The 16802-nt window shown below is 40.5% G+C and overlaps 2 protein-coding genes across 2 annotated transcripts in view; both read right to left on the bottom strand.

Annotated features, from left to right (window-relative positions):
- pleca (plectin a) overlaps window positions 1–11232 on the bottom strand; it is a 106969-nt gene extending 95737 nt beyond the window's left edge. The window contains 3 exon segments of the mRNA XM_051391478.1: window positions 6810–6980; window positions 10270–10307; window positions 11058–11232. Coding sequence (XP_051247438.1) covers window positions 6810–6980; window positions 10270–10307; window positions 11058–11217 — 369 coding nt within the window. The 5' untranslated portion in view covers window positions 11218–11232.
- A 1226-nt stretch (window positions 11233–12458) lies between these two features.
- The window catches only part of eif3eb (eukaryotic translation initiation factor 3, subunit E, b), an 8333-nt gene continuing 3989 nt past the window's right edge, over window positions 12459–16802 (bottom strand). The window contains exons 8-13 of the mRNA XM_051391526.1: window positions 16690–16802; window positions 16492–16593; window positions 14154–14263; window positions 13774–13876; window positions 13434–13568; window positions 12459–12787 (exon numbers count right to left, since the gene is read on the bottom strand). The exon at window positions 16690–16802 is cut by the window's right edge and continues 14 nt beyond it. Of these exons, the coding sequence (XP_051247486.1) occupies window positions 12749–12787; window positions 13434–13568; window positions 13774–13876; window positions 14154–14263; window positions 16492–16593; window positions 16690–16802 (602 nt within the window). The 3' untranslated portion in view covers window positions 12459–12748. The remainder of the gene's footprint in view (window positions 12788–13433; window positions 13569–13773; window positions 13877–14153; window positions 14264–16491; window positions 16594–16689) is intronic.

Raw genomic sequence — 16802 nt, 5'->3', positions numbered from 1 at the left:
CTATAATGTATTATGTAATCTATTCTGTATTGTTACTGTGAAATGGCAACACAAGCACCAAATATTAGTTGCAAGTGCCAGGTCACCGATGCCTTAAGGGACCAGTGTGCAGGATTTAGAGGCATCTAGCAGGGATGTTTCACATTGCAATAAACACCTCTTGGCATCTGTATTTGAGACCTGGGAATGAGAACATGGTGAACAAAAACACAACGATTCCTATATTCAGGTGATAATACTCTAATGAAAACATACCGATGAATATTATATTACATTTCTGCCAATAGATCCTCCTAAATGTTACACACTGCACCTTTAAAATATCCAGCTTTACTGCAACAAACAGGTTGATTTCAACATCAAAACCACTGTGCCCTCTGTGCCCGCTTATGCAAATGTTAGACTCTAACACTTCACCACACTGTGGCAGGAAGCGGCACATCATCACATACTTTGACCACTAACTATCCTCTAGACAGGCGAGTGATGTGGGGGTGACCTCCTCTCTAATAGCTTATGGCCTGCAGCAGCAGGTTGACTGTTAACGGTTTACAGGAACAAAATCGTTTGACCTTAATGGCACATGCCTGCAAACAAAGCTCTACAAAATATTACACACCGGCCCAGATATAGGATAAGCATGCTTCTTTGCCATTTGTTTTTGGGTGATTTGAAGATATTAAACACTTTTTATTACAAAAAGGTATACTATATTTAACATTTTAAATTAAATACATCTCACACTTTAATTAGTGCAGCACGATACGGCAAAAACGAGATATTTTGACAGATATTTGGATTGTGATATGATGTGTGATTAGTGGGAATGATTACATTTGCATCACAAATACAACTTTTACTTAAAAATAAAAAATTTAACCGTTGAATTCAGCTGTTTGGTCATTTTAAATCAGAAATCTGGAAACTTTTTACAGACTTTACTTCATCCTGTCTTTTCAGTCATGTTTCTCACACAGCCTGCTGGTCAAGCCTTTTGGAGGGAGTCAGTTTTGGGACGTTAAAAATTATTTTCTCCGACTGTTTAAAGTTAAAGTTACTTTATTAGAATAACTCACCATCCTGTAATATGACTTTCTGTGACACCTTATTTCTGGTCCGCCTGACAGATAATCCTGTAAAGTCCATTTCGGGTTAAGACGTTGCGATTCGGCTCTTTAATGCTTCGTTACTTTAATTATCATCCTAAAGTTGACATTAGTCAGCAGAAAGCTCGTTAAATAACACCTGTTAACGTTAAACTACAAACAACCCACAATGAATGCACTGAGGAAGACTCCTGGTAACCTAGGTAACAAGCACTCCCACTATGTTGTGAGTGACAGTGTCAAATACGACAGCGGTAATTAAAGTAATAAAACATGTTATATTCAGGTTAGTGTGGGTATATTTAGATATTAAAGGTCTTTAAATTCTCCAGTAATTATTTTGTACAAGAGGGTTTTACTTTGGTGTCCAATATGGCTGAAATCAAAAGCATATTAGTACGAGATTTTTGTTGATATCAGTGTATCACAGTATGGCAAATTCATAAAACCCCATTAAAGTACTAATTTAATAAAGACAAAACTCTTCACACATGTAAAACAAGAAGTTCAAAGAAAAATTGTTGTTGTTATTCACATTGTGGCATAACGATGCAATAATATCATCACAATATGATTCAACAGAAAGTGAATGAATGATGATATCGAGTGATTGCCCATCTATAATCTAAACCAGTGGTTCCCAACAAGTGGGTCGGGACCCCCACTAGGGGTCACCAATGCTTCATGGAGGGGTCACGAAGCCTTCTTGATTTTAATGGGTGTAAGAAAACGTTAAAAATATACACAGTAGGCCGATATCTCAATATTTATTCACTTATGTGAAGAAGAGGAAATGTAAAGTAAATTGTCTAATAGAACAATGACCAAGTATCACAGACAAGTAAACACTGAATCTGTCATCGGTCTTAAGTCTGAATGACTGTTAAAAATATATATTTTTTAAACATAATACAGGCAGAGAACTGCATAAAAAGTTCCCTAAACACCACGTAATCTGTTCAAAATTCATCCCAATCACTCGTTTTTACACAAACTTCTTGCAGTTACTGAGTTCACAATTTGGGTTCATTGTACCATTTTGAATATAATTATGAAACATCCATAAAATATGTCACCTAAGCAGGGAGTCGTCAGTTTAGGATAAAAGTTAAAGCTCAGTGTTGCAGCTCAGAGCTCAGACTGCTCTCTGAGTAAAGTCCTAGAGAGGCCTGGCTCATTCAGAGAGCTGCTGTGAGGAGCACGGCAGGTGCTGCTGAGGCATTGTACAACGTCACCACGCTACCAGCTCCCTTTTTCAGCTGAGTCACCATCCTGCCCAGAGGATGCTTTCCACAGGGGCGCTGGCTGCACCGCCACAGCCCCTCTGATTGGATGGGAGCAGACAGGACCAAAACTCCCCGGAGTAATGTCTCCAGTGCATCAGATACAGTTCACATTCAGGTTACAGCTAAAAGCTATTTCTGGCTACTCACTGTTTGTTGTTAGGACTGCAGCACTGCAACACTATCTATTTCTTCTTATTGTTGTTGTTAAAGCTTTGTTTGATTCAGGCAGCTCGATCCGGAGCCCATTAACTCCATGTTGTCAGTCTGGCTAAAGGCTCCTTCAGTAGTGAAGGTAGTGTGACATTGAACATTTACAGCTTAACCTGTGTGGAAGTTCAGGAAAACTTGTGTTTCTCCAGTGTGAGATCAACATATCGTGCGTTATGTCATAGATAAACAACAGTTTGCCTCTGAAAGTAGAGCAGTAACGCATTATACTTTCCTGTGGCCGCTCATTGACTGATCTACTGTACACAGAAACATCTGGCCACTATTTGACCAATATTAGCCAGCTAATACTGCTTTGGATTCAGCCTTTCATACACAACTAAAGATACTGTTTAAATACTACAGGAAAATGGAGGCTGGGCTGGTTTGAAAGGTTGAATACAGTAAGGGAGGGAGTCATGTTAAAAATTCATAACTTCTAAAATAGCCCTTACGCGCAGCAGTGAGGGAGAAATCTGCCTTGAGGCACCACTAAAAGTCACATATGCATATGAATGAATCCCTCTTGTACAGCCTCAATATACAGAATGCTTTAGTCAGTCAGGCAGAAAAGTGTGAGCCTTTTTGATCTCAGGCTCTCCGTCATCTCTCTGAATTAATCATTGCTGTACTGCAGAGCACTGATCTACTCAGTCCTGCTGTAAAGTGCTGAAATAATCCGCCGCTCTGACTCTGAGACAGTTAATACACATAAAACCTCCACTGACATCATCACCTCTGTCCTCCACACACTAACACATTGCTATTCAGAGTGGCTTTGCTTTCTTGTATGGCCTTCATCCAAAAACAAGCTGAAAAGCATCAGGGTGATCTGTAGTTACCAGGCAACCCCGTAGAGCACCAGAGAGCATGCTCCTGAAAGTCTCAGGACTTGGAAATGGAAGAAAGTTAAGTGGTGTGTGCTGGTATGAACAGACCGTGACAGTGGTTGAATCACACTGACAGCTGATTGAGGCTCTCTCCCCTCTCTTGTGAACAGCTGATTGACTTCATTAGGAGTGGATCTGTTGACCATCAAGTTGACAGAGAAAGCTGTCAAGTCTGGATCCTTCCCAGAAAAACTTGAGCTCAGATTCTCACCCAAACTCAGGCTTCGAGCTGCACTGCATCGCCACACCTGAAACCAGGGCTCTTACATCTGACCTGAGCCGCAGTGAGGAGGAGGAGAGACCTGATAGGTGCACCTGCTGGTTGACTGGTTAGGATGATATCACACAGTGGTGATAAATCGGATTATTTTCTAATCTGCAGGTTCTTAAATGCCACCAAATCATGTGATTAACAGCGTCGGCGATGCGGCAAAACGTAAACAATCTGTATTCCTGGTTTACTCACGCCAAAAATATCCAGGATTCCTGCTGTTTTGGTCCCCGGGAAACAATCAGGAAGAAAAAAGAAAAGATCCGTTTAAGATGCAGCGGTGCCGTCGGCGGATTCGTCCCAGTTAGATCCGCTCAAAGTTAGAGAGCCATCATCATCATCCTCCTCCTCCTCCTCCTCCTCTTCAGCCGCAGCGGGAGTCGCGCCTGCGTCCTGCAGTATCCTCCTGGCTGTGTGGGGATGTGGAGCCGGTCAGACCTGGACTGATCCGGGCTGCAGGGCGAGCCGAGAGGAAGAATCTGCGCCCTCAGACTGCATGCCTCCCCCGCGGGTACAACAGCGCCGGAGCTGCACGGCAGGCACGCATTTGGATGAAGATGAGAGCAGAGATCTGATTGCAGAGCTCGGTGCGCATGTGAAAACTGAGCTCAGGTCAGATTGATTGCGGCGTGCAAATGAGAGACAGAGGCTCCTTTCACACGTTACACCCTTCAGTGTTATCTTGTTATGGTCGAGCCTGTGAGGGGGGGTGTTTGATTTAATGTCATTCAGATTTAATAATTGGCCTCAGGTTGAATTAATTAGTCAGATAGATGTAATATTTAGTTGGGAATGTCTCACGCATTGTGATTAGGAATTCAGCTGCTTCCTTGAACTTCACACCTTTAGGATGCTGTTAGAAGAGAGGGAATGCCAGCAGACTAACTGCTGAGCTCAGCATCTGTCTGGCATGTGGAAACAGATGGTCTGCTGCGATAGTAACTCATTACAGGCACTTACAGGAAGGTTTCTGTCGTTTTTAAACCTGTTTGTGTGTCAGAACTGGTTACATTGACATGACAACACAATGTGACATTTAAAAAATATATTTCTTTGGCTACTTTATTTTATCCAACCACTGACTGGGTGAGAGAAGGGTAAGGGACCAGGGAGGGTTAGGGAGATAAGGGTGGGTCTGCCTTATCTGACTTATTTCTCATTCTGTATTTTATTTTAGCCTTGCTTTTTATTTAAATCATTTTTTTCATTTTCATTATTGTTTGTGTTTGATGTTGTTCCATCCTTAAAATACAATCTTGTATCTTTTATTTCATTTATCTTATATCTGTGAGTGTAAATAATGGATTCTTTTATATGGAGGAAAATGAGCACTGGCACACGTATATACTGTATGTATAACTTTCTTTGGCTCAATAAAAAAATATATAATTTAGAAAATGTTTTTAAAAGGGATCTTTTGGGGTTAAATGTAACAAAAAAGACAAAGTTTATAATAGTTTTGCTGCATAGTGGTATTTTTAACAAGTGATAATAACTAAAGTGGGACAAATAAACCATCTCCATGACAACTGAGCAACTGCATCCATTGACTTTGTGTTCAGTAGCTTTTGTTATAATATGCTTTCATTATGTATAAAAACAAAACAAACACATTTTCCTGTACATATGTTGGCAATTGAATGATCAAACACACATTTAATGATTTATGTGACTCTTAAATGTATAATTATGATTAATTGACCCTGCTGTTAGTGGCAGTCTAACATTAATTAATAAATCATCACATCTACACATACTGTATGTGTTTGCTATAGTGTCTGCCAGCTGACATCTGCCTCCATTTTGATGTCATAAAAATGCAAATGAACAGCTATTAATTAGGAAATCTGTTCCATTTAATCTCCTTTTGCCTTCCGAGTTCATTCTGTGTCATGCTTTTCAAGTTTCTCCATTGCTTTAAACGGGGCCAAGTTGTACTGGGTCGAATTAAAAACTGTCATGCTGAGCCATTACATAATCACAACAGCATGAATGATAGATTGCTTGTTTGTGTGGCCCTACTACATTATTAGTCTCCCACTTGGAGAATGAATCAATGGGCAATGGGAGAAGTCGAGGGGGCTGCTCAGGGGAGGTGGAGTCCTCACTCTGAGTCCGTTCTTGTATTCATAGACGATGCGTGCCATCAGTCCTGAATGCCAGTGTCAGTGCCAGCTTTGTACCCATTGTGCTGAAGGGTCAATCTGATCGGCCGAGTGCTTCATGAAGCCAGAGAGCAGCAGAGCTCCGAGGAAGGTGGAGGATGTTCCAGGTCACTTTGGGCAGTAACTCATTACTAGTAATACCATTACCTTCCCCAGCAACTAGTAGTGTAACATGCTTCCTGCACAGCCACAGTGAATTAACAAACTACAATATTTGGCAAAATGAAGTTATAATACTCCCGGTAAGACCAATGCAAAGCACACTCATAGAGGTCAAGTGTCCAACATTCAGGAGGATCTATTGGCAGTAATGGAATATAACAATCATAGGCATGTTTTCATTAGTGTTTAATCACCTGAATATAGGGATTGTTGTGTTTTTGTTTCCTTAGAATGAGCTGTTTTTGTCTGCAGATGCCACGGGTTGCCTTCCATGGAGTCCACCATGTTAAACCACCATGTTTTTTTTTACAGTAGCCCAGAATGGACAAACCACTGGCTACAGACAGGCCTTTTCGCTTTTTTTTTTTTTTTTTTGTGAGTTTTGAGGCCACCGTAGTTTCTCCTACACACCTCACAGCCCGTTCTCAATGCCAGGTTGTCAAATAGTTGCAGAAACTAATCAGAAACTGCGAAACGCCACTAAATCTACAAACTGGACCTTTAATTAAACCAAAATGTTATTTCTGCAGACAAATAGCTGAAATCCAAATAATCATAAGTTAAACATCGCTAGAAAATTACGAAAAAGGTGTTTATTCACCCTTAAAATGTTTTAAAGCTCCAAAAACACACTTATTAAACCAAACACAGTGGAGAAAGTTGTCCTGGCATGCCAGGAAACAAGGGCCTTTGATGATAAACGGTGCAGAAACATTCCTCACCTTCTGTGATCTTTCGGCAGTCACAGTTTCCATCCTGACTTTTAGAGGTCGTCTCTTCCGTTTCCTCACTGCCGGACACGGTGGCTCCTGTTCAAGGGCCACAGACTCTTTCACCACAACTTCCTCTGACTGGACAGAAGCAACTGGCTTCTCTTTGGGTTTTTTCTTCCTCTGAAATGACACGATGAATTTAATTATTTCATGTTATTATTCACCTGATCATCAGAGCAGATTCGTCCATACAACTGAAACACAGACTTTTATTAGTGAAGGTTTCAGTGGGGAGCTTTAGCTACAACATGATGTTACAGAAGCGCTCTGCCAAAAATACAGCTTAGGAACAAAACATTAACATCCATCGTTCAACATGAAACTCAGTCCAGTTATTATTTCCAAATTAAGGCTTGTTTTTAAAGTTTGCTTTGAGGAAAGACCGCTCTCCAATTATAAATCTCACCGTTGAGAAACAGCAGCTCTTGATATCTGGCATGCACTGACTGAGCCGGACAAAAGCTTCCTTATTCAGAGGCCATTGATTATGATTAGTGCTGTCAGGTAAACAAATAGGGTTTTGTTTTTCCTGCTGCTGAAATTCCCAGAGGAAGAATACAGCTCCATCAAATGAGTTTTTTTGCACCCAAGTGAAGAATCTTACAGTAGAAATTTAATGGAAACTTGAAATAGTGGAACTTTTGAAAGTTAAATGAGTTAAGTTCTTAATTGAGGTCATGATAATAGCTTTATATGGAGGGGATCTTCTATATTTTAAGATGCCATGTGTCACATTACAGTTATGTCTATATGCATAGCCATTTTTGTTGTCTCTCAGCTCTCAATCGTTTCTTTTAGGATGCATAAAGTTCTGTCTTATCTTATCACGCCGTAATCAGCAGTAAGAGTTTTGAGGCATGCAATGTTTTGAAAGGCGTGATTGTATGGCCCTTTCTTTGCTATGAATTAAAACAGGCAAATTTGTGTGAGTGACGTTTCTATTGTTAAAAAAAGAACAAGCATTTCTTTCATTCGGTTGTTGGAAATCATGTGCAATCATAATGAAATCATTCACATATCGCAGAGCGGGACAGACAGAAACGTAAGGCCGCTCAGCTCTGCTGTAACCTCTGAACCACCAGCACACGCAGGTCATGATGGGAATATTCACTGAGCCCCCTCCCTCAGCCTGTTATTGTCTTTTGATGAGGTTATTGCAATAGGACAAGATAAGATAGAAAGGCATACAGTATTTAGCTATCCCTAACAATGAGATCCATGGTTCTCCATAGTTGTATACTTATATTTTAACACTAATTTCAATGTTGTTGTTTGTTTGTATTCAGTTACTGTTTAATGTTAAGATAAAGATTTAAGTGGAAAAAAGGTGACAAAAAAAGAGAATATTTAGGTCATAGCACCATGCTGACAATACAGTTCTGACGATGGTCCCATGGCTGACTACTGTTTTCACATTTTGTCATCTTTTGCACATTGAATAAATAGCCTGCTGTACTTTTTTTTGCCAGCGTGTAGACATTTTTTCTACGAGACAGGATTCAAAACAAAGACTTACAGCCTGATAACTTATGGCCGCTGCATTATGTTAGTTGCTGTGTGGGTAGTTCTTCAGACGGAGACCTCACACGTCTCTCTGTCCATGCTGGCTGCTGCAGGAGGAAATGGACCTTTGTTGGCGTGTTAGTGCCACACAGACAAAGGGCTTCAGTCACTGAGCCATTTCAGAGAGCCTCTCAAACTTATCGCACACAATGACTGCACAGTGCTTCTCCACTGTGTGACAACACTCATAATCGCTGTGCCAAAACACATTGAGTGAGGCCAACAGATCTCTCAGTAAAACATGAGCCCACTTGCAGTATACTTAGTAATGGAATTGCAGCGTGATAAAGGTGCAGCTGCTGAGAGGTTATATTACAGTGACATAGATTATATATAAATGATACAAACAATGTCCTCTGCAGCAACAGTAGCCGGGACAAGAGTAGGGTACCGCTGAAGAGTGTCTGTTGTATGGGGGCATTTATATTGTATGCTGCACAAACTGTAGATGCACCAGTGTTGCATTTTAAAGAACAGTGTACTTTTTATGCTTCACCAAATGCCAGTTCCTCTTGTTGCTCATTCTGGAAACATTAAATCCATCACTTCCCCTTATTACTTTAGACAGAACATCCATTTTAAAAACAGGATGCACCACAGGTTGAATCACTACTGTGCTGCACAAGTCAGCAGCATTAAGTTCCAAAAATGTCTTTAGTCTGGCTAGGTAGCAGTGCGGTGGTCAGTGGGAGAAATTTGCCTTCAGGGCTTTCTGGCAGAAACACTTTCCCCTTTATAGCTCGGAGGGCAAACGTCTCACATGTGTAGGGTCACATCTCTCATTCTATGTGGGACTGCATAGCATTTATATCCTCTGTCCCACGTCCCACATATAGAGAGACTACGTCACACATTTTGATTTAATACTGTATTGGCAAAGGTGCATTAAAATAAAATATAATTGTTAAGCTCTTCACATGCCAAACCTCACCTGCAACTTGCTTCTATCGGCAAAGCTTAGAGATGTTATGAGCTACGGGGCAGGATAGAAATGTTGATTTTACATACACTTTGTCTCACTCTTTGTTTGTTGGGATCTGGACTATGAGGTAGAAATTTGTGGTTTTGAGTGAAATGTCACAACAACTACTGGATTGCCATCAACATGTTGTTAGCAATTAGCTCACAGCACTGAGGTACTTTAACTGAGTACAACCTAACAGTGACTCTTACTCTTAGTCTAACATTTTAAATATGACAATACTGTGAATAACTTGATGGACTATTTAAATGATGATTGTAGCATTTGTTTCTGAAGAGGTATCAATCAAAGATCCACCGATGCTTTGTTGTTCTAACCTCATTTATTTTATTTAAAACCAGAGGGACCTCTCAAAAGATGTTATCTTCAGGTTTAGATGCTCAAATAAACTTTTTGACATTGACTTCATTAAGAGTCCTGATGAAACCTTGACCCAGTCCTCCAATATGATCTCTTCAAGGCATTATGACACACAAGCATGACATTCAAACCACTAACACTCCGCATAATTTGTCACGCATTGGCAGAGACATATAATCATGTCATACTACCAAATAATAGGGGTTCAGTTCTCAAGTACTAATGAACTTGTCAAGCTTGCTGATCTGGTGTGCTCCTCTCATCTGAAGGCTGGTTTTATGAAAGTGCAAGTGTGGTAGTGCGAGTGAACGAGGACCTCTGAAGTCTGAAGGAGGCATTACAAGCTCACGTGCCGATAATGAAGCAGACTGCTCTGCACTGAAAACTTCATCGTGATTATACAGGAATGTAAGACAGTGAAGGGTTCACATATATGGTGCAAATGAGGAAGCTGTTCATTAAAAGACAGAACAAAGTCGCTCTTATTAAGACAGATTTTCTCACCTGAGTTGGAGCTTTAGATTTGGGGTGCTTTGCCATCACTGTATGGGGGAAAAAAACAATCAAATATTACCTAAAAAGATCCCAAAGATCACATGAAAATGTGGGTCAACCATCATTATTTCATCTACTATCAGTAAGTGGTAAAACTGACATTCCTTTAAAAAGTGTATAGTGCAGCAGAGATGACAGAGAAGTCCTGAGTCATTGTTCCCTGCAAGTAGCCACATGTTACTGTGACTCTGCAAATCACTGGAGTTTGTAGGCTTGAGCTGCATGTTAACGCATGATGTCACATCATGTCAAATTTATAACATGTCATTGAGCTCACATTCTGGAGCGTCGTAAAAACAACACTAAAGTGTAGCTTCACATTCTTGGTTAGATGGAAAAGTGTGCCTGTGATGGGTCTCAGTAACGTCCCTAAAAATAAACATGTTTTACTGCACTAATGAGTATGAAAGAGCCATTGTATCCTCTCACATGGGTAAAAGCACATTCAAACTGTAATCAGAACAACTCCAACCTCAAACTGGAGTGCGAGCCAACACAAGCTGGCAATTTCTGGAAAATGTGGATACTGCAGTCTTGGAAAGGAAACACTAACATTTTACAATTACCGGACTTGGAGAGAAAAAAAACAAAAAGCCTTTCCACTGAGTGTTTCTCCTAGTAAAACCGAGCCTGACTTGAACTTAAAACTTTACAGTAAGCAAAATCAGTCTTGTTGTAAGCCTATCACAGGCCTCCACAAACCCACAGAAGGAAGGTGGGTTCAGGGGTCCACCTACCTGCCAGATACCTCTCCAGGGAGTGCGAGGAGTTCTGGTTCCAACTGTAGCAGCAAAAGAAAAAGAGCCAGACCAGGAGGGTGGCCAGCACCAGAGCTAGGACCCAGAGGAGCCGGGCCACAGCTGGGTTAGTGACAGCCCAGGCTGTCAGGATATCCATGCTGAGGACTGCTCGTCACCAGTAGAGCCTCGCTATCTAGTCAGTCTGATTCCCAGAGTGTGAGTGCAGCAGAGCTCATGAATGGCTTGCAGTGGGCCGGTGTGTGTCCTCTCGAGGCAGCCACGGTGCCTGCAGCAGCAGCAGCAGCAGCAGCAGCAGGAAGAAGCAGCAGCCAGAGCAACGGCAACCACAGATGGATACCAGCTGTTCCAGAAGGAGTCCTGCTCAGACCTCAGCCCACGTCAGCTCTGAGTGTGTGGAAGCATGTGTGTACTAGCCTGTGTGTGTGTCTGTTGTGTTTTACTGAGTCCTGGAAAAGTGTGAGAGTGTGTGTGTGCATAAACAGTTTGGAGGAGTGGCTAGGAGTTACAGCGGCTGGCATAACTGTCAGCCACTCCCAGGTTAAAACATCAGAAGGAATCCTCACATGGACCAAGAAGCTGCAAACTTGGAGAGGGGAGGGAAGGGGGGGGGGCTCAGAAATGCACCTGGGGGTATTTTCTCTTCTTCCAAGTTACTTCTGTAATGACAGGTGTGTAAATGCCTGTCATTTCTTTATCATTCATCACCATTAACGTGACAAAACCAGTCTGCACATTCAGGTCCATCTTACATGTCTACGTTCTACTATCGTTAGACAATGAGAGGAAAAGGAAACAAGGACAGCGTACTTTAATTGACCAAAACTATCCTACCCAACAGGTTCTATAGCAGTCAGTGTAACAATGCTATAGTAATTACCGAAGACTGGTTTCACAGCACATTTATACAAGTTAAATATTTGCTGATGATATGCTGAAATGGACGCGGCTTTACAGCGTCATTCAATATTCAGAAACAAGGTGTGGTCAAACATTTACTGCTCGAGCAGAAACAACCAACTCTAACCGACGAGGCTACAACAAACAGAGCAGCCTTGAAAAAAGCTCCAAGTGTGTGACTGATGAATGATTTGTGTCTTGTGAGCTGCCCTTGCAGTGCTTTCCATTCAATTTGATCTCCATACCAACACCATTCAACATCAATTGTCTCTGATATCAAGGCTGGTGGTAGTTTTATTTATATGTCAACAGTCTGTTCATACTTGCATGACAAATAATAAATATTTAATTCAGACCTTGTAGTAGGAACTCCAGGAGAGACACTGAACTACTACAACCATCGGCTGCTGGAAGAAAACAAACATAAACCAACTGCGCCATCTAGTGGTGGAAGATTAATAAAGGAAGAAGAAACAAATCTTTTTAAATAGGCAAAATGTTTATTATTATAATTGATGCTTGACCTCAAAATCAAATCAATATCATATTCCTAAATAAGTTATAAGTTATGAGCAAAATAGTCCACTTCATATAAATAATAGCTCGGGTGAAAAGGAGCTCATCAACCCTTATTGCCTTCTCTTGGATAATGTTTATTGCAACAGTTAAGCTGGCAGTTAAATGACATTGCGGATAAACTGATAAATTCATAAATACAATAAAAAGTATCCCCAAGAGTCATCTGCATCCTCTTGAATCTGATTTCCATGTTAATAGAAGCCGGAGTCTTGAGCAGCCCAGTTTGGTGTCTGAGAAGAAAGCACAAAAACAAACAAAGAAAAAAAAAAAAAAAACATTAGAAGAGGCGTTAGAAGAAATGCTCAGACTTTATAAAGTCAACAAGAGATTTATTCCAAAATTAGATGCCTTCCAACGTCAGCTTCCCTTTAAAAATGATTGACATGACAAAAACAACGTTATGTTCTGACAGCATTGACACAAAATGAAATGTTGTGTAAAACAGATGAATTTAAAGTAATGTTGTTTCATGTTACAAACATACAGTTTAATAAAAACCTATGAGCAGAAAATCTGTGGTCACGATAAAGAAGAGGAAAGGATTAGGAGTTATGTGAAAGGGAAGTGTTTTCACATAGATCCATCAGAGGGCAGTAGGACTAAAGGAAGTGGATTTCACATACTGACATGACCGGTGAAAAGTAAGAATGTGAGTGATGTGACATTAACTTTTCTACGATAAATGACTCCTTTAGATCCAGTGGAAGTGCAAGCAGTATAAAAAGATGATTGAAATTGTAATGTTAAAGAAAGTTCAGATTTACTCAAGTCGTTGATCTTATGACCAAAAAAAAAAAAGTTATTATTATCCTTATTCCCAAACAGTAAATACAAATAAAAGGGTGAAAAGTTCACAGCGTTTAATGCTCAGTCTACCTCGTTCCTGTTGCTGTGGGCCATTTTCTTCTCAATGTTCATTGCCAACATCTGGCTACGGAAGGACAGGCTCTTGGTCTTCTCGATAACCTGCTGGTACGGCGACACTGCGTTGTTGCCCATCACCACATGACCCTGACAAACACATTCACAAACACTTATTTTTATGAAGGACTTTTAAAAGTAGCACAAAAGCAGTGAAATGTTTTGGATGCTACTTTCGGTCATACGAGAGCAACATAAATACACCGACATAGCAATATTACTAGACATTCAGTAGCCTAGTCGGGGGTTTGAAGCTCCTCTGAGTGAAGGTGGATCAGTGATTGCAGAGCCTCACCAGTTTGGAGTCGATCTTGGCATCGAGCCTGGCGTTACGGATGAGGTTGACGATCCACCTCTCCGCCTCCTCTGGCGTCATGTTGAGCTTGTCTGCCAGCATGCTGAGTGGAGAGAGCGAAGGAGGAGGGGGCATTTCAGTCAAGTAAATATCCTTTGGGTGAAATCCAAAGTCTTCAAAGTTCCCTTTTTACAGTTTACTGTTGAATATACTTGAAAAACTGAGGGGATATGAAGAACATCTAAAATTTGGGAGCACTGAGAAGTAAAATAACTGCAGAACATCAGTCATCTGGGTACAGAAGTTAAGGAGATCTTTTCATCAGTTTTTTCTCAAACTGCGTTCACTGACAAATTAAGCCTATTTCAAGGACAATGTACCTGATGCTAATACACTGATGAATCCGACAAAAGGTCTCAAAGATGAAGAGACGAGCGTTCTCAATGAAATCCTCAAGGCAAGCGACCAAGAAGAAGTCATTCACAAGAACCTGAAGGACAATAAGTCAATACTACTGTAAGCTTTTTGTCACTTCATACACATAAAATGCATTTAGGTATAGAAAGGTCAGAGAAAAATCAGGAAGAGATTAAATGTTCCTTCCATTAGTAGTAATAGTACTGTAATCTATACCAGCATGAGGCATATTTTCCAATATATGCTTACACATATAAACGCGTGATGATAATAATGGTGTAAATGAGTGTGGAGCTATAATTTCAACCTATACCCATGTTCTACTGGAATGATAAGTATACTTTAAGTCCGCCACAGTACATAATAGCACCACCAACAACCACGCATGATGGGCTGGAAAACATTTCCTTTGGTCTGGCTGTTCAGCCAAAATTTCCAGCTACTGGTTTTTATCCGCCCATAGATTAAAATGTCCTGATTAAATCTAGCCACCCTCACACAATGTAGAGCATTGCTGGTTTGGATAAGGAGGGGAATTCACAACTTCCAAAAACAGAAGACATGGTCACACAGGCTGCACGATATCACATCATTAAAAACTGGAAAATCTCATTTTCCTCATTAAAATGCATATTTATGCATTCATGTACCTCCAAATCTCCTCAAGTTATCTGCTGTAGAGGAGGTTCCTGTGGTGTGAAGACTAAATCACATACCCCTTCGAGTTATATTACTGTTCAAAGGAAATGCACAGAACAATCTTCTGCCTATATCCTAAAGAGGCAAAAATGCTAATACTCACAGCTAAATTTACATTTAATTTAATGTATTCTGAAGGTATGTTTTTGGGGTATTTATGTTTATATGTACTGTTATACAAAAAGATGTAAACATATTTCTCAAACATTGTCGCCAAGCTCATGCTAAAGAAAACATGGAAGCAGGCTGACACCAAACACGAATCATAAAGCCATCACCACACAAGAGCCCTACACAGTGTTGTGTAGAAGATTATGTCCCGACGTCTGTATTTGTGGTTTTAAAGCAACGATCACAGAAACATCAAGTGGGATGTTTGGCCACCTCAAATCTCTGAAAGAGCTTAAATTTATGAATACATTAGTGTCTGGGATTTTTGAAAGGAGATGTGGCACATGGAGCTGTTATTGTGTAAGAAATCCAATTACTCAACGCTAATGTGTAAACACAAACTACGGTGCCATGGGCCCCATAAATACTCAACTAGTTTACGAATTGCTATTTTCATATCTTGTGATCAAGACAACCCAGGTCCACTGCTGACATTTATATTCTCTATCAATTAAAAAGACCTTCAAGGTCCAGTGTGTAACATCCAGGAGGCTCTATTGGCAGAAATTGAATAAAATATTCATAGGTATACTTTCATTAGTGTTAAATCACCTGAATATAAGAATTGCTGTGTTTTCATTACATTAGAATGAGCTGTTTATATGAGACACTTCCAGGTGTGCCATGTTGAATCAGCATGACAAACCATACTGTAGATATGGACTTTCATATATTTTACCACCGTAGTTTCTCATTCGTTCTCATTTCATCAAATACAGACGTGAGCAGTGTTCAGTTAGTTGCAATCTGCAACTTCACCGCTAGATGCCACTAAATCCTCCACACTGGTCTTTTAATTATAAATTAAAACAGCAAAAAGCAAACCAAAAACCGTCATGTGATGATGTTTATACAGGAATTAAGACGAGTTGTTGCTCTCTGGAGGGAAAATGAACAAAAAAACATCTAAACTTAAATTCCCATGACTATTAAAAGCCAACAGAATCCATGACAACAGAATGGCTTAATGAACTCTCTTCATTCTTCCGTCATTATGCTCACATAACATTTCTGACAGGATAGCTGAGGTCTTCGCATAATTTATAAAAGAGTGGTAAAAGCGAATTGATGAGTGCTTAGAGAACGCGCAAAGTGGTCCCCAAACGCAGCTACAAAACTGCAGTCAAGGGTTTCTAAAGAGAAGGCAACCGAGCCCAAAATCTGACAGCTGTTCCGCTTTGAAAATCAAACTGAATAAAAGTAAGAGCTAGCAAATCAGGCCAGACATGGATTTGCTGAGGCTGAATAGCTGCAAAGTTAAATGCCAGGGACTCAGGAGATCAGAGCGCCATAGCTAAGAGAAGCTTCATATTACCCCTCAGTCCCAGGAGACAGCTAACTTTTATGGGGCGATTTAGGCCTGTGCACCATGACAAACACAGACTGTCAAGCAGGAAAAGTGAAGGAGAAACTTTAGGAAGCCATTCTTACCGACTCACACTCCCTCAGCTTCTTCTGAGCACTGTCAAAGTCGAAGTTCACATACAGACACTCCACAAACTCTGTGATTGGGTCCTTGTATGTGTACGACTCCTGCGGGGAGTGAGAGAGAAACCATCATTAATGGGTTGACTAAATCACAAAGTCAAATTAGATAAGAATTATTCTGCTAACAACTACTGACCTTACCTGCTGAATAACTTTTACCAAGTCCTTGAGCACTTGCCTGCGCTTTCGTACATCTTTGTTGGTGATGACTGCAGTCGTAAGGTATCGCAGTATGTGTGGGCACATTGTCTGGA

This window comes from Dicentrarchus labrax, unplaced genomic scaffold (assembly GCF_905237075.1).
Source record: "Dicentrarchus labrax unplaced genomic scaffold, dlabrax2021, whole genome shotgun sequence".
In the NCBI taxonomy this organism is placed as follows: Eukaryota; Metazoa; Chordata; class Actinopteri; family Moronidae; genus Dicentrarchus; species Dicentrarchus labrax.
This window is presented reverse-complemented; position numbering and strand designations above follow the sequence as displayed.